General features: G+C 43.5%; 1 protein-coding gene across 1 annotated transcript in view; it reads left to right on the top strand.

Annotated features, from left to right (window-relative positions):
• The first annotated feature begins 39 nt into the window (after positions 1-39).
• The window catches only part of HADHA (hydroxyacyl-CoA dehydrogenase trifunctional multienzyme complex subunit alpha), a 35027-nt gene continuing 10852 nt past the window's right edge, over positions 40-24214 (top strand). Inside the window, exons 1-11 of the mRNA XM_028516669.2 lie at positions 40-304; positions 6888-6929; positions 7022-7092; positions 8318-8451; positions 10269-10407; positions 11599-11718; positions 12994-13096; positions 16845-16967; positions 17611-17729; positions 19646-19702; positions 21431-21540. Coding sequence (XP_028372470.1) covers positions 235-304; positions 6888-6929; positions 7022-7092; positions 8318-8451; positions 10269-10407; positions 11599-11718; positions 12994-13096; positions 16845-16967; positions 17611-17729; positions 19646-19702; positions 21431-21540 — 1088 coding nt within the window. The 5' untranslated portion in view covers positions 40-234. The remainder of the gene's footprint in view (positions 305-6887; positions 6930-7021; positions 7093-8317; positions 8452-10268; positions 10408-11598; positions 11719-12993; positions 13097-16844; positions 16968-17610; positions 17730-19645; positions 19703-21430; positions 21541-24214) is intronic.

Raw genomic sequence — 24214 nt, 5'->3', positions numbered from 1 at the left:
CCCGCACTGTGCTGCCTTCTCGATGGGCCTCCTTCCTTCCAGCGGAGACAGTCTTTTACGCTCCACTAGCCAGAAGTGAAGGGCAGGTTTAAGCGGCCGGCGACAATTGAGCATCGCGGTTTTAGTCAGGCAATGCGTTGGGCGCCTCCTCGGGGCCAGGCTGCGGGGAGAAAAGTCTTCTGCCCGGCCCCCAGTACTTGAACCTCTTTCCACTTTCGTCCTCTTCTGCTCAAGATGGTGGCCTCTCGGGCAATTGGCATCCTCAGACGCTTCTCGAATGCCTCTAGGACGCTCCGCTGCCCAGGTGAGACCCGGCCGAGGGTGCCCCGGAGCCCCGGACAAGACGCCTGCGGAGAGTGGGCGGCCTCGAACCCGGGTCTCTCACTCGCTGCCGCCTCCCAGTCCCCGCCTGTGGCCCCTGTCCTGGATTAGCAGGGAATGGATGCTGCCCTGCGCCCCGGTCTCTTGTGTCCTTGGGAAATGACTGTCACTTCCTCTCTCAGGACTCCGAGTCCTTCAACGACTTAAGGATTCGTAACCCCCCTAACGTTTTTGAGTCCTGTCCACCCCGCTCTGGCACTTGCCGCAGATCTCCCTGTTGCACTCCTGGGCTCACGTTCCTCTGATGTTCTTTAACGATGGCCTTGAACCTGTCTCTATGAGATCGGGAGTTTCAGGACTGGGGCGCTCGGGTCTGTCACATCTTTATGCCTCCACGGCAATTTGCCCGTAACCAGAGCTCTCTTAAAAGCTTCTGGGATGGAATTAACCAGCCTTGCAAATGACTGCCACTGCCTGCTCCTTTCCCTCAAAACCGTCTTTTTTTTTAACCATGTTTTAATAGGGAGCTCAACTGTGCAGTTCCAATAATCCCAATCCGTTGAATTTCAGGGGGAGGTTCTGCAATTTGCTAGAAGAAACATTTTTTAAAATATGCATTCGTGTATCTAATGGAATAAAATGTTAGATAATTTTAAGAACTCTTTCTAATCTTGTTTCTAATGATAATCAGCTTGCATTAGCTATACCATCTTTCTCCAAACTGGCGGCGAAAGGGTAAAAGTGGGTGATTATTGAAATTCAGGTATTTTCCTCTCATCTCAAATCTATAAGGTGAAAAGTAACTTTTTTACTGTATGATAGTCTTAATACTGATGACTTAATTAGAAGTTTAATTTGTAATATGCCTTCCTTCTCCCGAACCTCAGGGGTAGTGTACTGATTTTAGACAGCTGGCTGGAGTCTCCCTTTAAGAGCTTAATTTTGTATATTTTTAAAGATTTTATTTATTTATTTTAGAGGGGGAGAAAGAGGGAGAGAAACATCAGTGTGTGGTTGCTTCTCACACCCCTCCTACTGGGGACCTGGCCTGCAACCCAGGCATGTGCCCTGACTGGGAATCAAACCAGTGATCCTCTGGTTAACAGGCGGGCGCTCAATCCACTGAGCCATACCAGCCAGGGCTAAGAGCTTAATTTTAAGTGATTGGATCTTTTTTTGTCTTATTTCAACCACTGTTTTTATTCTGCTACAGGACTGCTCTGTGTGTGTGTGTGTGTGTGTGTGTGGTAGCAATCATAATGCTACAATAAAACCGAAATGTAAAGATTGGGAAAAGGGATTAAGAAAAAAGAATCACCCATCTCTTACTTTTCACATAGCTGCTGTTAGAATTTGGTCATGTTACCTTACAGTTTTGTTTTGTTTCCTGTTTTCCACATTTATGATTTAACACTTTAGAAAAATCAGATGTATATTTTTGAATTTGCATTTGCATTGGTTTTAATGTACTTCTCATGGATTAGCAGGTGAGTTGATAATCAAGTCGTGTGATTTCTAGTCATTATCTAACTGCATGACTGGGCAAATACCTTACTGTCACTGGGTTTTATTTTCTTCAACTGTAAAATGAATGATTGAGACTGTGAATTTACTTTCAAAGGAGAAATTTCCTCTCAGAAGAGTCTGGATTTCAGTCTGGCTCCGTCTTTTACTATTTGATGATTTGGGCAATTAATTTCTATCTTTGTTCTCACTTGTGAAATGGAGAATAATCTCACCTTGTGAGCATTAAAGGAGTCACTCTAGATGTAAAGCACTTTTTTTAAAGTGCTCAGTAAATGTTAGCTATTACTAACTTCCTGCCCTGAGGAACTATGATTTCATATATCCGAGAATTTTTGAAAAGAATTTTTACATTTTACATGTGTAACTAAGTTACAAGCTTAGTTTTTCTATTTTTTAACACACAAATATATACACATACATTTTTACATTTTGTTTTCACCAGTAAGAAACTATGGCTCATTATAGATACTGCCACTTTTAATAGCAATTTACAAATTTTGAAAAAATGTTTAGAGAGTGAATTGTAACAAGTGGTAAAATGTTTTCATAGGAAATGGATTAGAGGCAAATACTTTAGAAGGCATATTTAAATTTAACCCTTACTTCTTAATCCTAGTATGTTCTTGATCCTGTCTCTTTGAATGTTGAGGAAAACTGTTGGTTGTAACAACCAATGTAACATTTTCATATTTGAAATTTGTGTCAGCATAATCTAACTTTCTCTACTGCTGTAGTCTTAACCCTTGGAGGTGTCTTCTTGAATTACATTGTTAAAATGATTAAAAAGTGGGACAAAGGTTTCTCTCTTGCTGGCATGAGAGATATAGGCTAAAGGTCACGGGGCGGCTCTCACGTACCGTATTTTTAGGACTATAAGACGCAGACACACCGGACCATAAGACACACCTAGGTTTTAGAGGAGGAAAATAGGGGGTATTTTTTTTGAAGCAAAAAATGTGGTGAAATATGTAATAACCTGTGACTCCGCTCCACTGCCACCCCCCCACAGTGAGCCAGGTAAGCTACATTCAGACTATAAGACACACCTCCTTTTTCCTCCCAAATTTGAGGGGAAGTGCGTCTTATAGTCCAAAAAATACGGTAAGCTCTGTGGGTTAAGTAGTAGGTAAGACGAGATTCCAAAAGCAAAACTGACTTGTACTACAACTTGACCGTGTTTTGGAATTCTTTTCCAGATACGTTTTCACACGTACTGATTTTTCTCTTTGTTTTTTTATCTCAGTTGATTTAGAGGAGGTATTGTGTATGTGCTAATTCGTGTGTAGGCAGTGAAGGCAGGTTAGTGGGTAAGAGTTTAAAATGGTTTAAAATATAAGCTAATGAGCACCAACCTGTTTTCCCAAATATCTGGTCTTTCAAATAGCAACCCATGCCCAAGCCCCCCCACCAGCTCTATTTTCTTTTCTGTGTAGGTACTTATCTTTTAACATACATATTTACATATTTGTTTCTGTTTTTTAATCTGCCTTTTCACCCAACCCTCCCACTGCATTCCCAGCCAATCCATTCCCCCACTTGAATCTGCTTTACCCTGTTTGAGTTAGAATTGCCTATTCTAGGCAGTTGCCCCTCCCGCTGAAATTTCTACTTTATTGGCAACCTGCTTTTTATGCCAGGCTTATTTTCACCTCTTATTCATCTCTACTGAGTAGGAACTAACTCTTCCCAGATATCACTTCACCTGCTGCCATACAGTTGCAAGCTCCACAAAAGCAGGGACTGTTGTCTTTGCCTGCTCCAGGTGCCCAGAGTGTGTGGCACTTGGTAGGGCACAGTGCATGTTTTGTTGTTGCACGAAGAATGACCGTGAGGTGATGTTGGAAAAGACAACGGTTCAGGAGGGGAAACACCTGCTACAGATTCAGTGATTAGAGAACAAAACGGTAGATCATGAAGATAAAATGTTTCGCAGAGAAGGGAAAGAACATTGTAGACGATTTGGAAATAAGGCTCTGTGGGAAAGGTTGGAGCCAGGATACAAGTATAAAGAAGGAAGAGTGAAAAATACAGATGATGCAGATTTCAAGCGATGGAAAAGCAAAGAAGGGACACATATCATTAGTCAAGCAGAGGCACAGGGGATTGAGGAAGTAGCTGGCTGCTTCTCTCCGTTTACTTTGGTGTGGCACTGTGACTTACAGAAACTTCACAATCGTTACGTGACTTGTATTCTTTATGAGAACACTGAAATGCACTAAGAGAGTTGTGTGTGGCCAGTCAGCTGGTAAAGGATAAACCTGACGGTCAAGCACAAGCCTTTGACCTTCAGGCCCCTCATCTTTGCTCTAGAGGGGCCTGACTTGGATTGCTTGAAGAAGCAATGCCAGACACCACAGGTCACATCGTTGTGGTTCTGGTGCCATCTACACAGTTTTCTTTTCCTTTTGAATAACGTGTTGCTTTGCCTTTCAAAATAGCAAGATCCTTGGCTACTATTTATGGCCCTCTCCTAATCCACTCCCCTGTCAGTGGGTTCGGATCCACAGTTTCCATGGGCCCACATGTTTACTATCTACTTCAGTTAACCTTTTTTTAAAAAGACAGATGCTGAGGCCCAGTCCCCTTAAATTCTGGTTTTGTGATCCCAGGTTATCTGTCACCCAGGGATTCATGAGTATACTCGAGCCTTCCCGGCTGATTCTCATACCCAGCATGGTTCTGGAATCACTTTTCAGCGCTGCTCTGGGAATCCCAGACCTGCTGGATATGTTAAATAGCTGTCTCGTGTGTAACAGTTTGGCCCTGTACGACAGTGTTCCGCCCCAGAGGGGTCCCTGCCGCCTGGGCAGATGTGGACATTCTAACTCAGGAACCGGGTGTGGTTCTAGAGTTTGTTCCTAAGTCACGTAGACAGACCTTTTGGTTGAGTCGATTTCTAAAATTGCATTTAGAATACCACGATAACATAAAGCGACCAAAAGTCATTTGATTTTATCGTCCATTGTCCTTGATTAGCATTACATGCTAAGGCAAAGTCTTATTAGACTCTGGGTTGGACGTGCCAGACAGAGGGAGGGATTTAGAGAACGAGAGGGCAGGAACAGAGAGACAGACAGCCACAGGCTGGTGCAAAGGTTGTAGGGATTTTAGCTTTAAAAAAATAATTATAAAAGTACTCCTAAGCTAGTAGACATTCCACACTCTCCTAAATTATGTTTGGGGATTCCAAGACTATATAGCCCCTAATGTAGCCCAAATGTAGTATATTTTGATGAAAATTAGAAAGTTTTATTTTTTAATTCTTTTTTTAGATTTTATTTATTTATTTTTAGAGAGGGAAGGGAGGGAGAGAGAGACAGAGACAGAGACATCAATGTGCGGTTGCTGGGGGCCGTGGCCTGCAACCCAGGCATGTGCCCTGACTGGGAATCAAACCTGCGATGCTTTGGTTTGCAGCCCACACTCAATCCAGTGAGCTATGCCAGCCAGGGCAAGAAACAAAGTTTTAATGCCAGTAATAAAAATTAAATAATATTTAGGGAAAGCTGGTATAATTAGAGGAGATACCCGAAGAAACCACTGGTTATTATTTAAGTACTAGTTCTTTACCGCATCCAATATTACTTTCAAACTCACACCTTTTCCCGGGCACAAGTGTTTCATGTGTACTGCTGTTACAGTTGTCAGTTACTAAGGGACGATTTGTTTTTATTTTTAGACCCAGAGAAAGAGAAAACTTTTTCCTGTGACGATTGGACAAGATTTGGAAGATGTGTGTGGGGAGGAGTAGGAGTTAAAGAGGTATATAGGAGATAGGGTTTGAGGTTGACCATACGTGTGAAAGGCAAGGGAAGAAAGAGCAGGGTGGTTTGGAAGTTGTAATAAGGGGTGTTAACTCTGTGCTGGCCTCGGAGCATCTGGGTTACAGCCTCGAGCCAGGTGTGCAGATGACAGCACAGCAGAGGTGAGCCTTTAGTGCTAGAAAGGAGGTTGGGTAATGCCCAGAGCAAACGTGGAGTGTTTCCCTAGAAATCCCCAGTGTCCGTTCCTTCTGCTCAGAGTCCAGATTGGAGGACCCTCGGTTGGGACTTCTTGTGATGGTTTTTGCTCAGAAGATCGTCTCAGCAGCAGCGGGCTGGAGAGCCTTAAGTGGTGCAGTGGCTGGGAAAGAGGAAGGAGAGCAGCTGGTCCTCGTCATCCCCAGATAACAAAGTGTCTTTGGTGGCGAGCATGTAGACTTTTCTCATTGAAAATGCTTAAAACAACAAAGAGTGATGTGGACTGTTTTATTTATTAGTCCCTAGTGCCCCTTGATTTTACTTTTGATAACACTGGAAACTCCATCTCTCTGTAAAAACGCAAGAGGATGTGGCTGAAGAACAGGGTTGAGATACATTTGGAATGCATTTGGAACTGACACTATGGATTACTTTGTAGATAAGTTGTTTCTTAGTGTATACATTTCCTATCGGAGCCGTAACAAGTTCCCTCAAATTGAGTGTCTGAGACACTACAGACACTAATTCAGCCTCTGGCAGTTACGGATGTCAGAAATGAGTCTCACTGGGCTCAAATCGAAGGTGCTGGCGGGGCTGCGTTCACTCTGAATGCCGTAAGAGAGGATCTGTTTCCTTGCCTTTTCTAGAGGCTGCCTGCATTTCTCAACCTCTTCGAAGCCAGCAAAATGCAACCAGGTCCTCCTCGAGCTGCCATCTCTCTGGTGCTCTTCGCCTCTCTCTCTCCATTCGTGGTCCCATTGGGCCCAACTGGGTAACCCCGGATAATCATCCTACGCTTAAGGTCACCTCATGAGCAACCCTGATTCCCCTTTGCTGTGTGACCTCACGTACTCTCAGGTTCTAGGGACGTGGACGCCTTCGAGGGGCCATTCTTCTTCCTCCCACACTTGGTATCCAGATAATCGTTTGACCTGGTCATTGAAACAAACAAAGATACGACAGTGGTCACAGTACGGCCTAGAACGCATTGTCCTGATGTTGTTTTCCTGTTACGTATAACAGGTACTCCGGAAATACCGCTTTGTGAAATAATTAAGTTTGAACTCTTTTTTCTTACAGGTTATATTTGCCGCAACTTTACAAGGTCGTCTGCATTGCTCTGTAAGTTTAATTTCTTACTAACACATTTACGTTGCTTTGTAGATTTATCTAGCAATAAAAATGTCTACAAATGATTTTCTTTCTGTTTTTAGCCAGAACCCATATTAACTATGGACTCAAAGGGGATGTGGCAGTTGTCCGAATTAACTCCCCCAACTCAAAGGTACCTACTCTAACTCGCTGTGGTTCGTTTCTCCTAACTACCTTTGTGAACGCGGTCCCCATTGGAAAGACAGAAACCCACCAGTCTGGCGGTAACCTTCTCATAGGAATTTACGGTTTTGGTGGTTAAATTAGTTTGACAGGTTGCCACAGGAATAGAGTTTTCTGAGGCAGAGGTCCGTGTTTAAGAATTCTTTCTAGTTGACCTCAGGTGTCAGATTAACACCAAGGATGAATAAAACCAGCCTGCTGCTGCAGTGTGGAATGACGACTGATTAGATAAGAGTTGACTTATGAAATAAGAATCAAAGGACAGTTTTTGTCTGGGAGAATCAACACTGACCACCTTAACTGTGAGACTGTTTAACCTGGTTTCTTGGTTACCTGCCTGACGGAAGAGTCAGCTGGGTTAAATGTGGTCGTCAAGCTTCCCGAGGGACTTGGACGACTCAGTGGGGTTCATATATCGGAGGTCAGGTCTGTGCAAAGTGGAGCTGTATTTGTTTCCGGCAACTTCAGCAAAGCACATAGCATTAATCTGGTCTCTGCCAAGAAGAGCTTTGTCGCAGGAGCTCACGAAAGCCCCATCTAAAGTTGCCGTAAAGATTTCGTATTCCAGAACTCTTGGCACCAGAGGCCTAGACGAAATGGGAGGACCTCGGTGGAAGCAGCAAACAACTGTCACAAGTCAAGGAAAGCGGATAGGGCCCCTCCCTGGAGGAGCTCTGGGCGCCCACTGACCCGTGGTTCCAACAACACAGCTGTGGTAGGGCATGTTAAAACGGTGAAGGGAAAAATCCCTTCTGTCTCAAACCCATAAATAACTACTTTTAACATTTAATCCACTTTCAACTAAGTGTTTATGGAATTAAGATCACACTATATACCTGATTTTGATTTTTTTTCCCCTAATGTTATGTAAATTTTTTCCACGCCAGTCAATATTTGTAGGCTGACTTATAACCTGTAAGCTCTTAGGAATGTGACCCTGGGTTCCTCCTTGGAGTGGACCTGTTTTTAAGGCTGGGGTTGCTCATAGTCATCAAAACTGCCTGAACAGAAAGTCACTGGGTATTGGATTTTTTCCCACTGCCTCTCTTTCTTCTAACAGTGCATTTCTGATGGATAAACATATTTCCTACCATCAAAATAGCAGCTGATGGTGGCCTGTGCCTCTGGTTCTTCAAATTTAAACCCTTAGATTTATATGTATTTCTCTTCGACAGGTAAACACACTGAATAAAGAACTACAGGCAGAGTTCATAGAAGTAATGAATGAAATCTGGGCAAATGATCAAGTCAGAAGTGCCGTCCTTATCTCAGCAAAGCCAGGCTGCTTTGTTGCAGGTGCTGACATCAAGTAAGTTTTAATAAAGTTGATTTAAAAGCCAGGGGCAGCGGGTAGGTGGGGCTGGTTGCTTAAGCCATGTAAGACGAAATATAGACTTTCCTTAAAGAATTTGAAAGCAGTTCAAATTCCTGTTTGAGTAGAATACAAAAATACTATGAAATTAGACTAACAATGAGATGCCACTTCAAAAGCTTGAAAATATGTTAGCAAGGACTTGGGGAAATGAAAAAGTTAATATATTACCGGTAGGAATGCCTGTCGGCACAGCCACTTTGGGAGCAGTTCAGCAGCATTTAGTGAGAATGCAAATGCAGGTATCGTAAAATCTAGTGATACCTCTTCTGGGTATGTTCGCTAGAGAAATCCTCCCCTTTGTGTTTAAGGACCCATGTACAAGGGTGTTCAGTCCCATGTAGCCCAAACTAGAATTTGAAACAAGCTAACTGTCCATCATTAGGGCAAAGGATAAGGAAAATGTGGAACAGGATGCTACAAAACAGTTCGAAGGAATTAACTAGATCCACGACATCATACTAGAGGTCAAAAACATCATGTTAAGTTTTTTTTTTTTTTTAAGGCAAACTTATGGAGTGACTCACACAGTGTATACTTTACGTAAAAGTCTTTAAACCACACACGGAACGCTTCTCTAATACCTGTGGGCGCAGACGGGTGGCTGCCCTGGAGGGCTGGAGGGCGGGCGCACACAGACGTGAGCGCGGCGTCTCCCGGCGAGTGAGGGGCGGGTAGGCCCCGAGGAGCGCGTCAGAGGGGACCTGACTGATGCGGCCAGGAGTTTCTTTCCCTCGTGAAATGACCGACTGCGCGCCTCTGAAACCTGTGTACAACTCTTTAAAGCACATATAAGGAGAAATGCTACATCAGTGTTAGTTTAATGGGTTGGATTTTAACACTTAATTCTGCCAAAATATGGGTACTTGTTATTCTTTGTACTTTAGGCAACGGAAACTAATATTGCCAGCTTAGTAATTTGTCCTTAAAGTGCTTGTATATCTTTAAACCGTGCTGTGCATTGCGTGCCCTTTTTTGTTTATGTAATTAGAAATTTACAAGCGTTCTGTTCAATGTTTAATTTTTAGAAAAACTTATCTGTATCAAATGCTTTGTCTTGTAGCCAAGTTATCTGAACCCAGTGAGACCCTGATGTGCTGCAGCTAGCCACATCCATAAGGGGATACTGCGGCTCCCACAAGGCTAGCTGAGTGGTGCCCGGGATGTAAAATGACAGGAAACTGGTTGTCTTTGGGCACAGGTGCAAACGTCACAGCTTAAATGTGTTCAGAAACAAAGCAGGCAATGAAGCAAACTGAAATTAAAGGACACTGATTCCTTTATCATAGCAGATCTTTTTTGGTCCTTAGGGGATCTATTGAAGATTTTAGATCCCTCTCATCGATTTGAGAGCTTTCTTTTTCTGTGATGTGGATTGCTGCTTAATCTGAAACCTACCTGATAGAAAAATATCTTTAACCTGATAGTGGAAGTATTTACCAGAAGATGATTTTCTCATGTTCAGAGCTTCAAAATCTAATGATTTGTTCATGGGAATGAAAATAAAATTGCGCAACATGTTCTGTTTCACGTTCTCTGGATCCAGAAACTCAGAGCACTCTATAGAGAGAGACGGTGGTGTCACTGATTCTAGTGCTGAGGCAGAACCTTCCTTAAACTTCCGAGTGTTCGAAGGTGCGCCGGCACGCACCGATGTAGGGTCAGATGAGGGAGTGGTGCACGAGGTCTTTGACAGGGGAGGCCACCGTCTCATCTCCGGGTTGTTTCTGCTCTTGCTTCCGTGCTCACTGCAGCATGATAGCTTCTTGCAAGACCCCTGAAGAGGTGAGAGAACTATCACAGGAAGGTCAGAGGATGTTTGAGAAACTCGAGAAGTCTACAAAGCCTATTGTGGCAGCCATCAGTGGATCCTGCTTGGGAGGAGGCCTCGAGGTACGTACGCATTTCTTACGGAGGCACTGCTCAGCTCATCGGGAGGGTGCTCCAGCGGTAAAACTTCAGGCAGTCTTTTGCCAGAGAAAAGTCCTCGGAGAACCACCTTTCTTTTTACTTAGTAAACTTCTGGATCTGTTTTAATCCTTGTTCTCATGGCACAGAGCATGTGAACCAAAGTGTGAGGTTTTCATGTATAAACAGAAGATCTCTACTAGATCTCTTAGGTCCCTCTTGATTCTGAAAATTGGATTCAAGTTTGCAGGGTGGAGATTCAGAAGTATGATGTGTGCTCTTGAGCTGCTTAAGCCTGGCTGAGACACACAAAGCCTAATGCACACTGCAGTGCTCTGTGAGCAGCAAGGATGGCAAATAGTAAAAGATTTGATGGAAGAGATGCTTACTAGACTGGGGCATGTAGGAAAAAGGAAAGGGGAAAGAAAATGACAGTCATCAAGCATCTCTCACATGCGGGGCTCTATGCTGGACACGCTCGCAATAATTAATTAGGGGAACCTGTGCCTGGCCCTCTGCAATCGGCAGAATTTGATTACCCGGAGCGTTCTGCATATGGTGAGGTGTGGGCAAATGCAAGGATAAGTAAAGCCTCTTAGGACATCCTAAGTCGGCCTCCTTTATTGAAAAGGAGAGTCTCGAGGGTACAGGGCCTCTTAACCTGTGGTACATACACGGTTGTGTGTGCGTTTTTCCACTGAGAGCTTCCATAGCTTTCAGCAGAATTTTCAGGAAATCTGCAACCCAAAAAGACGTTGATAAATTAAGGGAAAAGTATGACATGAAGCTGGGAAAGGTAAATTGTGGAAAGCATCAAATGCCAGCCTAAGGAATTACGGCTTATTCTGTGGGCACATTCCTGTTCTAAGGAAGTCGTGTTTGGCCCTGACCGCCGTGGCCCAAGTTGGCCGGGCGTTGTCCCACAAAGCGAAAGGTTGCCAGTCGGAGGTCTGGTCAGGGCACATGGCAGGGTTGCAGGGTCGGTACCACAGGCAGCCAGCCGGTGTTTCTCTCTCACATGAATGTTTCTCTCCTTCTCTTTCTCCCTCCCTTCTCCTCGCTCTAAAATAAATAAAATCTTTTTTTTTAAAAAAGTAAATTTTAAACCCTCACAGATCCTAAGGTGTTGTAAAGTTACATTTTCTAACATTCTAATTTCCTTTCATTTGTTTGCAGCTTGCCATTTCATGCCAATACCGAATAGCAACAAAAGATAAGAAAACAGTACTAGGCGTCCCTGAAGTCTTGCTGGGCCTCTTACCAGGCGCGGGAGGCACACAGAGACTGCCCAAACTGGTGAGTGTAAACCGTCCTGTGAGCTTCAGAACCTTGGTGCTAATGTGCCCCTTTAGGTCTGTGTTTGTTCATACGAAAGGCATAAACATGTGCATTTACTATAGAATTTAGAAACCAAATAAAATATTAATATTTAGGATCAAGAACAGATTTCTGTTTTGGTATTTTTTCAATTCTACTTTGAATTTATTTTTTTTTCAATTTCTTGATTATAATTACTAATCAGGGTTCTTTGTTAGTCCCTGAAGAAGGATGAAGATAAATAAGATGCATGTCTTGCCTCTCTGGTGCTTATAGTTTCATCTGTTCCTTCCGTGCACAGTACCACCTCACCAGTTTTGCAAATCCATGGGTCATATTTCATAATAAATAGAAGGGGCAGACCTTTTCCCCGATTTGGATGATCTCGTCGTTGTATTCTATAGAACCAAAAGAGGCCCGTTAGAGTCTTAAATTCTTAAGGAGAGGAGGAGGAGGGTCAGACTGTCCGTCTGGAGGCTGCAGAGCGATCTTAATGTCAAACTCCAGAGCTCACCAAACCTCACAGCTTCTGGCGCCATAGGTTCCTTGATGAAAACAAGGCTCAGCAGAAACACTCTTTGGAGGGAAGTTGATACGTGGTGGGCACAGGAAAATAGGAAGAAGGTTTTATATGTTAATTCCCTGATAGTAAATAGTATACATGCCTTCATGGGAATTGTCAAGAAGATTTATCCAAAGAATGATTGATTAGCCAGTGTGCGTGTAGAAAATACTGCCAAGTTTCTGTTGTTTTACTGTGGTTGGTATTTGAATGTTGCTAGGAGCCATTCTTCTAGTATCTACATAAGAAACTCTTGGCTGAGTTCAATTTTTGTTAAGCCTAAAACCCTTTCTAAAGATGTTGTCAAAACAACCAGGTTTCTCAGAGTCTCTCCTAGTTCCCACAGAGGAATTTTAAATGTTATGTACTATGTGATAAAGAAGACACTTAGAATGCCGTGCATACACAATTTTAGGATACGTGAAATTATTTCTCCACTTTATTAATTGTATTAATAGAACTCTTGCATATTGAATTAAAAGAAGAGCTATAAAAAAAAAAAAGCTATAAAGACATTGTTGCTTTAGCTGAAGATTTCTAATCCCAGAAGTTACCTAAATGTGATAAATAGCACAAAAATTTGGTTTGCCTTTTCTCACTTGAGTATTTATTTTGCTCAGTTGAATGATTTGTAAACTGTAATTGTCACCGATACTTTCTCCTCTGTGCCCTGACCCTTGCCTGCATGTTAGGTGAGCATACCTTCCGCTTTTGACATGATGCTGACTGGCAGGAACATCCGTGCAGACAGAGCAAAAAGAATGGGACTGGTTGACCAATTAGTGGAACCGCTGGGTAAGAGTGGGCATGCCTTAGAATTGAGTCTTATACACTTATTTATTTTCTTAAAGAGTTGATATCTTGAATATTGATTAGACTGAGACTCAAACTCTTAAGGAGTGAGTCATCATTCTGAAGAGTGAAGTTTCCTAAAAATTATGAAACTAAATCATTTCAACATCACCCAAGTTTCTATTTTACTTTATTTATAATTTGGACATCAGGAGTACAGAATTGAATCGTCATTATTTTTGGTTATTAAATTACCTGTATCATTATCCATGATAACCCACCTTCCTTTTCTGTTTCTATTTTAATAATACAATAAACTCATGAAACAACCTGAGAATATTAACAATAATTGTCACCTCCTAATGTACTACTTCCCCGCATATAATTCCTTTGCCTCCCCTCACCCAAGGAAACCACTATTCTAGATTGTGTGTTCATCACCCTCTTTTATTTCTTAAAAATCAGCATTATGGAGATGTTATTTGCGTAATAATAAATTCACCACTTTTTGAAGTACAATTTGAATTTAGACAAATGTATGTAACTGTGTAAACACAATCGTGATCATTCAATAGAACATTTTAGTATGTAGGGTTTTTGTATCTTTCATTTAGTGTAATGCTTTTGGTCTTCATCCATGTTGTTGCATGTATCAGCAGCTTGTCCCTTCTTACTGCTGAGGGTTATTCCATTATGTAGCTACACCATGATTTGGATACCCACTCACCAAATGATGGACAGCGGGTTGTTTCCCATTCGCGGCTGTTCTGAATGCGGACCTGTATTTCATTTCTATTTGACAAACATCAGAGAGTAGATTGACTGGACCATGTGATAGATGTGTGTTGAGCTTTTAAGAAATGGCCAAACTGTTTTCCCAAAGTGGTAATACCATTTTGCACTCCTGCCGGCATCATTTGAGGGCTGGCAACATGGGTTCTATTACAGTTACCAACCACTTGGCATGGCCAGTCTTTTTTAATTGTAGACATTTTAATAGGAGTGTCGCGCTGTCTCGTTGTCGTTGTAATCTGTACCTTCCTGATCACCAAAGACACTGCGTTTCTTTCATGCGTTTATTCGCTTCTGTGTATATTCTGGTGAAGTGTCCGAATGTTTTACCCATTTGTTTGGGTTTGGTTTTGTTTTTTTATTGAGTTTTCAGAGTTCTTTATATATCAGGATACAAGTCCTTTGTGAGATTCGTGATTTTCAAATATTTTCTCCCTGTCTGTGGCTTGCCTTTCATTATCTCAAAGCAGAAATTCTTGAATTTCAGTGAAGTCCAAAGTCCTCATGTATGGATCATACTCTTGGTGTTGCATCTAGGAGATCTTTTTCTAACAAGATCACAGAGATTTTCTCCTGCGTTTCCTTCCAGAAGTTTCGTAGGTTAGCTCTTACGTTTTGGTCCATGATCCTTTTCAAGTTAATTTTTGTATATGATGTGAGGTAAAGATTGAGGGTGTTTTCTGTTTGTTTGTTTGTTTGTTTGTTGGCACAAGAATATCCAAACGTCCTCACACAGTTTGTTGGGAAGACTCGTCTTTCCCCACTGAACTACCCGGACACCTTGGTTGGAACCAGTTGACCCTCTGTGTTTGCGTCTGTATCTGGATTTCCTGTTTCCAGTTCCCTGTGTATCTTTACTCAAGCCAGTGGCACGCTGTCTTGATGGCTGTGTTTTTTTAATAACGCTTGAAATCAGGTAGTGTGACCCTCTCTAACTTGGCTCTCTTCTTTCAAAATTACTTCACCTCTACTAGTTTCTTTACAGTCTCACATAAACTTCGTGGTCATCGTAGCCCTGTCTGTGAAAATCCCTGCGCAGACTCTGACTGACACTGCACTGGTTCACTGTGTCCGATGGGGGGACGGACATCTTTAAGATGCTGAGCCTTCTCGTCGGGAACGTGGTGTAGCCTCTGGCTGAGCCATCTGCAGTTTCTCCCAGCAGTGTCTTCTCCTTTTCATTGGACAGATCTTGCCCACACTTGGTTAAATTTATGCCATACTTTACTTTTCTACTTTCATTTCTCATTACTAGTTACTACTATGTAAATATAATTGATTCTTATACATATAGACCTTGTTTTCTGTGATTTTGCCAAATTGACTAGTTCTGTTAGCTTTTTCTGTAGATTCCTAAGGCCCCTCTGCATAAATAATCACGTTGTCTACAAACAAAGACACTTTGACTTCTTCCTTTCCCATCTGGACATTCATTTCTCTTTCTTGGCCGGCTGCAGGTGGCTCAGACCTTCGTCGGGGTGACACTAGTTAGAAGTGGGAAGGCGGCTGCGGTTAACATGCCCCAGTGTCAGGGGGAAGCGTTCACCCTGGTGCTGTGGGGCGTGTAATGGCAGCTGGGTAGCTTTTTCTTGGTGCCCTTGATCAGATTGTGGGGTTCCCTTTCATTTATATTTTGTTGAGAACAGATGTTGAATTTTGTCAAATAGTGTTTCTGCTTTTATTGAGATGATTGTGTGTTTTTTTTTTCTTTTTTTAGTCTGTTGGTCACGTCAGTTACCTTGACTTTTGACTGTTGAACTAGCTTTGCATTCCTGGAATAAGATCCACTTAGTCGTGATGTACTGAATTGTTGGCTGGATCAGCCAAAATGTGTGAAGGATTTTTATGTCTGGTTATGAGAGGTAATGGCCTCAGCGATAGTTTTCTTGTGATATTTCTGCCTGCTCTTCTTATCAGGATAATGCCGGTTTCATAAAATGGGTTGGAAAATCTTCTCTTCTCTTCTATGGAAGACTTTGTGTAGAATTGGTATTATTTCTTCCTTAAATCCTTTATAGAATTCACTGGTGACTCTAAGTCGTAGACTTGGAGTTTTCTTTTGGGAAGGTTTTCACCAATGAATTCAGTTTCCCTGATAGATACAGGGCTATTTGGGTTTTCCATTTCTTGAGTGAGCTGTGGCTGTATGTTTTGAAGTGATTTTGTCTGTTTGATTTCACTTACCAAAGTTATTGCAATAAAGTTTTTCATAATACTTCAAAATTATTCTTTTAATGTCTTTATACTCTGGAATGATGTCTCCTTTTTCATTCCTGACATTGATAATACATGTTTCCTCTCTTCCTTATGAGTCTGGCTAGAAATGTATTAACTTTATTGATCTTCTTTAAGAACCAGCTTTTAGTTTCATTGATATTTTTTCTGGTATGTTTGTTTGCTATTTTATTGGTTTCGGCGATCATTCTTTCTTTCTGCTTGCTTTGGATTTAATTTACTCTTTTTCTAGTTTCTCAAGGTAGAACCTTACATCATTGATTTTAGGCCTTTCTTCTTTTTAACATACACATTTAAAACTATAGATTTCCCTCTTAGCATTACTTCTTTATCTGCATGTTTTAATGTTATGTTTTCACTTCCCTGAATGTCAAAATATTTTCTGATTTTTTTTGTGATTTTTTTCTTGGACCCACGGTGTGATTTAGAGGTGTGTTAATTCCCAGGTATTTGGGGGATGTGTCAGGTACCTTCCTGTTATGGATTGCTAGTCTAAGTTTGTCGTGGCCACAGTGCAGTGCGTCCTCACCTGCCCGGTCCCAGGGGTCCCCGTCTGGGAGGCGTAGTCCATGACTCCTCCCCCTTCCGGTCCCTGTCCTGACTGACACAGAAAGCAGCACTGGAATCGAGCACCAGTGCCTCTGGCTTTGGCCAGCTGGGCGTTTGCCTCCCTGGGACTGATCTAAGCCCGGTTTGCATCCCAGTCTGTTGTTCCCTTTTACAGGACCAGGAATCAAACCTCCAGAGGAACGGACAGTTGAATACCTAGAAGAAGTTGCAGTTACTTTTGCCAAAGGACTAGCTGATAAGAAAATCTCCTTAAAGAGAAACAAGGGATTGATGGAAAGTGAGTGCTGTTGTTAAAAAACAAGGCAATGCTTCTTTGCAAGGAGTTTAACTTTATTTGCTGTAAATTTTAAGTGAGGAAGAGGTAAGCGAATTATTTACTAGAAGCCTGAGGTCAGCTTCAAGGGGCGCAACAGCTCTGCTCTGGGTCAGGTCCTGATCCTTGCACTGCCTGGTTAAAAACATTGTTTAGCCCTGGCTGGCATAGTTCAGTGGATTGAGCGCGGGCTGTGAACCAAAGTGTCACAGGTTCGATTCCCAGCCAGGGTACATGCCTGGGTTGCAGGCCATAACCCCCAGCAACCGCACATAGATGTTTCTCTCTCTCTATCTCCCTCCCTTCCCTCTCTAAAAAATAAATAAATAAATAAAATCTTTAAAAAATATATTGTTTAAAACCTTCTTCAGAAAATTTTTAACATGAGTACAAAAGGAGAATACTACAAGACCTAGCTTTAGAATTTATCAACTAATGAAACTATGTTTAAAGGAGTGCTTAGATTGAAGGTTAGATTTTGTACATCAGAGTAAAGAGCAGTCCTTTCAGAGAGCTGGAACTCCTGCATTTTTATGGCGTTGACAGGACAAACTGACAAGGAATTTGCTCGTTGCCGGTAAGTATCTAAAAGCATTTTACCTTCCAGGGCTGACATCGTTCGCCATGAGTATTCCGTTCGTCAGGGAACAAGTGTACAAAAGGGTGGAAGAACAAGTACGAAAGCAGACCAAAGGCCTGTATCCTGCACCTCTGAGGATAATCGACGTGAGTCTCTTTCCCGCACTCTCAGGTCCCGTGCATTTTCTGCCTTGGTGTAGCTCAGTGCCCTTCGTGGCCGCGCTGGACTGCGTGTGCCAGCACAGAAGTTCTTCGTTCTGCTGTTAAAGTACCTGCCAAAAATAAGGGAAGAACACAGCAAGCTATAGAGAGTCTTATAAACTGATGTATTCGGGGATAACACATCATACTTATTAGTTGATGAGTTTAAAGCCGTCAGTTATAAACCAGGATGGAACGTATGTCACGTCAGTGTGACAAGGCCAGTAAAATACTGAGCATTTACAGAAAGGTAGCTGAAACAAAAAATGGTGGCTGTATTCTATCCTTTGTCAAAACCATCGTCGGTACCTCCCGTGTCTCCTGAACTTCCTCACTGCCATAATTACAGAAAAGCTGTAACGATGTTGAGAGGTTCTGCACAGAACAAAGAGAACAGATGAAATGATCATAGGGCTGAAGAAACTTTTGTCTAAAGGTAGACTTTGAAACAGAACTCTTTGATCTGGAAAATCTAAGATTAAGAGAGCATATCACTGAGGACCTCAGAACTGGAGCCTGGGTGAGTCTCCAGGTATACCTTGAGCAGGAGACACCATGGCACATAAATGTGAAACGTGATCCCCTACCTCCATTCAGTTCCCAGTCCGGGCCGGGGAGCTGGGACGTGTGTATGTGGTGAGGCAGACAACAGTGGAAGTGACATTATAAAGTACCGTCGGAGTTTCGCCAGGTAGTTGGGACAGAGGAAGGTTGCCGAGCACGGCGGAGGGAACAGTCACCGTGAGCCGGAGAGCTCGGGAAGAGCGGAGCTGGGCCTGCGCCCTGGGAAACAGGGAGGGAGTAGGTGAGGGAACGTGGCTCCAGGCAGGCAGAGCGCGCGTTGTGAGCACAGTTACAGGAGGTGGGAAATGGTAGGCTCTTCAAGGGACCTAAAATGAGGTCAGTTTTTGTAGGAGGACAGCGAAGTGTCGGCAGAACGGCAGATCCAAGCTAGATTTCAGAAGGCCGGTCAATAATGCATAAAGAAATTTGACCTTGGTTCTGTATAGACCACAGAGAACCATTTTCATGGTAGTGAATAAAAAATGGATTAGAAATGAGAGCCATGAATTCAGAAGCCACCTTGGTAACCCCGACTCGAAGTTCGAACAAGACCCTGAGATGTAACAGTAAAAGCAGGAAGGCAGTGAGAGACGCACCAAAGGCAGGCAGGAGGTAAGTCTGAGAAGTGCTGAGTGTAGGTATTTGAGGAAATTCAAGCGTCAATAGTGGAGACGGAGACGTCAGTCAGGGTGTAGGTCTGTTTGTTTGTTCTAATTTGTCATTCCCATAAGCTCCAGTGATTGAGTGCGGGCTCATTTCTTCACCTGTTCTGTTTGCCATTGCACTTAGGATAGAACTCACCCCAAACATTAAATTCAGTTTCATTCAGTTCATGACTAATGTGGTCAGCTGGGCGAGGAGTCCGAGGAGGAGAGCGGGAGGGAGAAGAGGCCGAGAGGGCGGCCTTGGGGATCTGCCCGCCTGCTCCTAGAGGACGGGCGAAAGGCTGGGCGGGCCGTCCAAGCGGACTTGGGAAGGGGCGGCACGACTCTCTCTGACCGAAAAATAGGGTTCCAAGGTGGATGAGGAGGTGGAGTTCGAGCTATATAGAACCTCTTTGTTTTCCTATTCTGACTTTTTTTTTATTCTATCTATTTCCTTCCATTTTCTGATGGGCTTGGCTCTAGCTTCCGAGACAGAGAAGGAAGTCAGCCTAAGTAGCCACCAGGCACTAAGTCCTCTCCTTTTCCTCACTCCAGTCCAGTCTTTCAAAACTACCGCTAGCGGTTTTGTTCCGCGTGCTCGTGCATCCCGCCGGTCCACTCCAACAGTGAACACATGTTCCGTGTGTTTTTTAGGTGGTGAAAACGGGGCTTGAACAAGGGAAAGAGGCTGGCTATCTCGCCGAATCGCAGGTAAAGCTCTTTTTTCTTTTTCCGATTTTTTTTTGTTATTAGATACAAAAAAAACACAAAGATCTAAAATGGTATAAAACTGAAAAAAAGAAAAAGCATCCAAAGTCTAGTGAAACTTTTTCTCCAGTGGTTAACATTTCTCCCGGTAGATCTCAGCAGGCAGGTGGCTGCAAGAGAGCGCTGGTGGCCCCGGGTGTTTGAACTTGCTCTCAGTGACGAAGGTAGTGAGAATAACCAGGGAGAGCGGGGGCCGAGGTACAATCCTTTCGGAATGAAGCGTGGACGTTTTGTTCTGTGGTCAGGCCAGTCTTGTTGTGATAAATTGAAAACATCGGTAGATAAGTCCCATCCTTACTTGTTTGGGGCTAGAGATACACTTTGAAGCCCAGCCTCTCTCTGGTGAATGAGAAAGTGAAAAGAAATGTTTCGTACCCGCTAAAAGAAAGAAGAGAAGAGACACAGGAACCAGCCTCACTCCTTGCATTTTCTGAGTCAGCGATGTGGCACATTTAAGTGGTTTGGCTTGTTTCTAAGTTTTAAGCCATCACTGAAGAATGATTATTCTTTGATAATAGAACAAAAAGTCTGCAAAGAGCTTAGGACAGGTTCCAGAAGAAACATGCCCTGTACTTCGTTGCTTATTGCTGTGTACTTCTGCTTCCTCCTTTCCTGTCACAACCAGCTGTATGTAGCTGTCTGCACAGGAAAGTGGAAGCATGTTTTATGAATCAAAATTGTGAGCGTCATACTCAGTATTTCCTGTCTATTGTGCTTTGCGCAACCCACTAAGTTCATGACTGCTAATAGATTTCTACCCACAGTTTGAAAATTGCTGGGGGGTTTTCTTTATTTTTTATCTTTTTGAAAATCACTGGTTTATTGAATAAAACCTACTAAGTCAAGATTAGTAAAGCATTCATTCTGTAGAACATTGTTTAATGTTTTACTAGGACCTAATAGCAACTTGATTAGAGGGATTCCTTCTTTGAAATGCTATTTGAAACCATTTAATTATACCAATAAATTCTAGTGTTATTGCTGGTGACAATAGCTAACACAGAGACCCTAGTCATTTTCCTGGTGTTCTCATTCAGTCCCCCCACACTGTAAAATAGGCATTGTTTTTCCGTTTTGTAAGGATGGAGCAAGCTCCACAGCTGGAAAATGGCAGGGCCAGGGTTCAGACCCAGCTCTGTCAAACCCAGGCCCTAAATCTCATGCTCCCCCACACTGGCCTGAGACTTGTTCTCCGTAAGTGGCATGGGGCTCTTTAAAGGTGGCGTGGGCCACCTGCTGGGGGCCAGCGGAAAGAGCTGGAGGTGGACGTCATAGCGCTCGGGTCCCCCTTCCATCTCTGTCACTCTGAGGCAGCGTGACTCTGAGCAGAGTCACTCAGCGTTCCTGGGCCGCCTCTTCCCGATCCTCAGAAGGAGGGGCGGGTTGAGAGTATCATGAAGATCCATTTTGGCTCCGACACCCCCGTTCCATGAGAAGGGTCACCACGGCGCTAGCGTAGAGAACGGGAGCGCAGCCGCATCCAAAACCTTGTCAGAGCAGCGGTCGGACAGCGCTGCAGATGGGCGGGGAAGGGGCACCCGTGGGGACAGACCCCGCAGCACAGGCGCCGCCCGACCTAAGGAGCTGCAGCTTTGCACACGTTGCCTCTGCTTCCCAGAGAAACCGAGACTGTGACGTTCTACCTCTTTCTGTGCCTTTTTCACATTTCAGAAATTTGGGGAGCTCGCGATGACCAAAGAATCAAAGGCCTTGATAGGGTTGTACCACGGCCAAGTCGTGTGCAAGAAGAATAAATTTGGAACTCCGCAGAAGGAGGTCAAGTAAGTTAAACTCCACCCGAGAAGCCCTCTTGGGTCTCGTGATGCGCTAAGCTTGCAGCCGTGTTTGAGGGTCTGCAGAGCTAGGTCTGTATCTTCAACTTGCCGTAAACTCCTTCTGTCCTCCTGAGCACATCCGGTGCCCCTTCCTACCAGGAGCTTCTCGGCTGTCAAAGTGCGGCCCGTGCCGAGTTTTCTCCAGCCCTCCCTGGTGGTTCCTGTGCGGGCTCCCTTGGCTCGCCACTGATGTTCCCGGGGAGTCTGGTCTAGGTGCCCCCTTCCCGAACCAAACACGCACACTGTGCCGTTGGATGATCTCGTCTCTCCCCGTGACTTCAGATGCCGTTTCTGGGAACTCCCACCTCTGCCCCATTAAAGAACATAAAGCCTTATTCTAACTGCTAAAGGCTCATTCTTCTTTTTGCTTACAGCCTAAGCATCTGAGACTCTACTTGCCTGTTTCACATGTATTCTCTGCAGCAAGCCTTTCAATGTTACGCTTCCTAACGAGCTCTTCAGCATTTTTCATTTAATAACACCTCCAAACTCACCGTCTCGCTCAGTGGTTCTCAGCCTGGGTGGCGTTGCTCACCAGGGGACATTTAACAGTGTCTGGGGATGTTTTGGTTGTCACAGGTGGAGAAGGAGGGATGCCACTGGCAAATAGTGGCCAGGGGCCAGGGATGCTGCTAAGCATCCCGGAGTTCAGCCCCCCACAGCGAAGAATCATTCGGTCCAAAATGTCAGTAGTGCCCAGGTTGAGAAATACTCTTCTAGATGAATGACAGTGAGGGATTTAAGAAAAGCAGCTAATGTTACCACCATCTCTGTCCCTTCACCTTCAAGGAGATTTCAATTCAAAATAGAAGGTAAAACAGGCAAGAAATCTGGATGACAGATGAGAGGGTAGGCTTCCAGACAGACTGTGAACTGCGGCTGTAACTGCCCGGCACACGTGGCAGCCAGCATCCTCTGGGTGCGTTCGCCTCACCTAGCACGGGCAGCGTCTTGCGTTCAGTGGGCGAGGTCAGCTCCTTCCATGTTGACGGCGGCCACCTGAATCTGCACCTGCTCACGGGTCCTGCAGAAATCACACAGATGGACAGGGACGACAGGGCCACCCATTCCCCATGCACGGCACAGACAGAGCACAGCTAGTGCTGCTAGATTCTGTTATACGAGAGGGAGAGGCTGCGCTTCGCAGTAGAAGAGGGTGCTCTTCAATTTACAGACCTAAGTAGCCGCTCCAGCTCCTGTTCCTGTCTGCCTGTAACACTACGAGTGTGTGCACCTGGAGAAGGTGGTGGTGTGTGCCAGATACAACAAAAAGACAGGCAACAGCCATGTAAGACAAATAGAAGAAGAAAAAAATGAGGATCAGAATACTTCAGCTTATGAAAATTCTCCCCCAAAAAATATCCACAATGAAGAGGAAAATTTATGACAGAACACTTCCAAACTTGAATTAAATATCCTTAAAACAAGCATTTGCAGATAAGAAAACAGAATCACCTGACCCAAAATTTAAAACTCAGAACTAAATGGGTAGAAAAATGTGATCTAAGAGTCGGCCTAACTGGAAAAATAAATTGAAGAAAAGGTAATATCTAAAAATGAAGAATGGATTATAACGCACCCAAGGCAGAATAGGTTGAGTTGAAAATCTAATAAAAAGCATTGAAAAAAGCGTGCCCCCCCCTACTTTCCCAGTCATTTGGGAGTCATTTATGAAACAAATTTTAAATTTTGAAGCAGTAAATGTATCAATCTTTTTTCAGCCCCGTTCTTTACATTTCTCCACCCTATTTTCTCATAGTTCTCCAATTATTTAACACTCACGTATAAGTACTTTTATTATTTTAAAACTACATTTGAAAGATGCTCCCAGGACTTAAAATTAAGTTTCCTTGTGGGTCATGGATATGATTTTTTAATTATAATCAGAATTGTTAGGAATGAAATTTTATCCTGCATTATTGTGCTATAAACTTGGCCTTCTCTTATGAAGGAAATTGTTGTGGGAAAAATTTATGTAGTTGCTATGGGACTGTCCATATTGTTCCAGAACTACAGAAAACTAAAAGTAACCAGATACAGACCCTCAAAAATCTTAGAATGTAATTGAGGAGACAAAAATAACGGTCATGAGGCCATTCCAAGATACTGTCGAGTGAGCCAAGCAATCCTGACAAGTTCAAGAGGAATTCGGGACCGGACGAGGCAGGATCTCGCATGGATGCGGGTCTGGGGGGGAGGGGGGAGGTCTGGAAGCAGAGAAGGCACCAAGAGACTCTGGAACTAATCTGAGTAAGGGGTGATAACGGCACACATTTCGGGAGCAAAGAAAGATGACTGGGAAGTGGTAAAATCACTGAGGAAGATGGAGCTGGAGGAAGAGCAGCCAGTCTTGGGGCACGTCACTGCACACAGCGGGCTTTTCTCTGGCAAACGAAAATACTTCTGTCAACTCAGGCATAAACCAAGTTTTCAGTGATCTCAGGCATGACGGAAGACCAGTTTTTCTTTTTTTCTTTCTTACTGGATTTATTGGGGTGACATTAGTTAATCAAATTATATATGGGTTTCAGGTGTGCAATTCTAATGGGTAGGCCCATTCTTGTAGACCTAGTGGATTTTTGCATTCCACTTAGGAAAATCAGTCATTTATTAAAGGTGT

The sequence above is a fragment of the Phyllostomus discolor genome, chromosome 6 (assembly GCF_004126475.2).
Source record: "Phyllostomus discolor isolate MPI-MPIP mPhyDis1 chromosome 6, mPhyDis1.pri.v3, whole genome shotgun sequence".
NCBI lineage: Eukaryota > Metazoa > Chordata > Mammalia > Chiroptera > Phyllostomidae > Phyllostomus > Phyllostomus discolor.
Note: the sequence above shows the minus strand (reverse complement) of the source record. Positions and strands in the feature narration are given on the sequence as shown.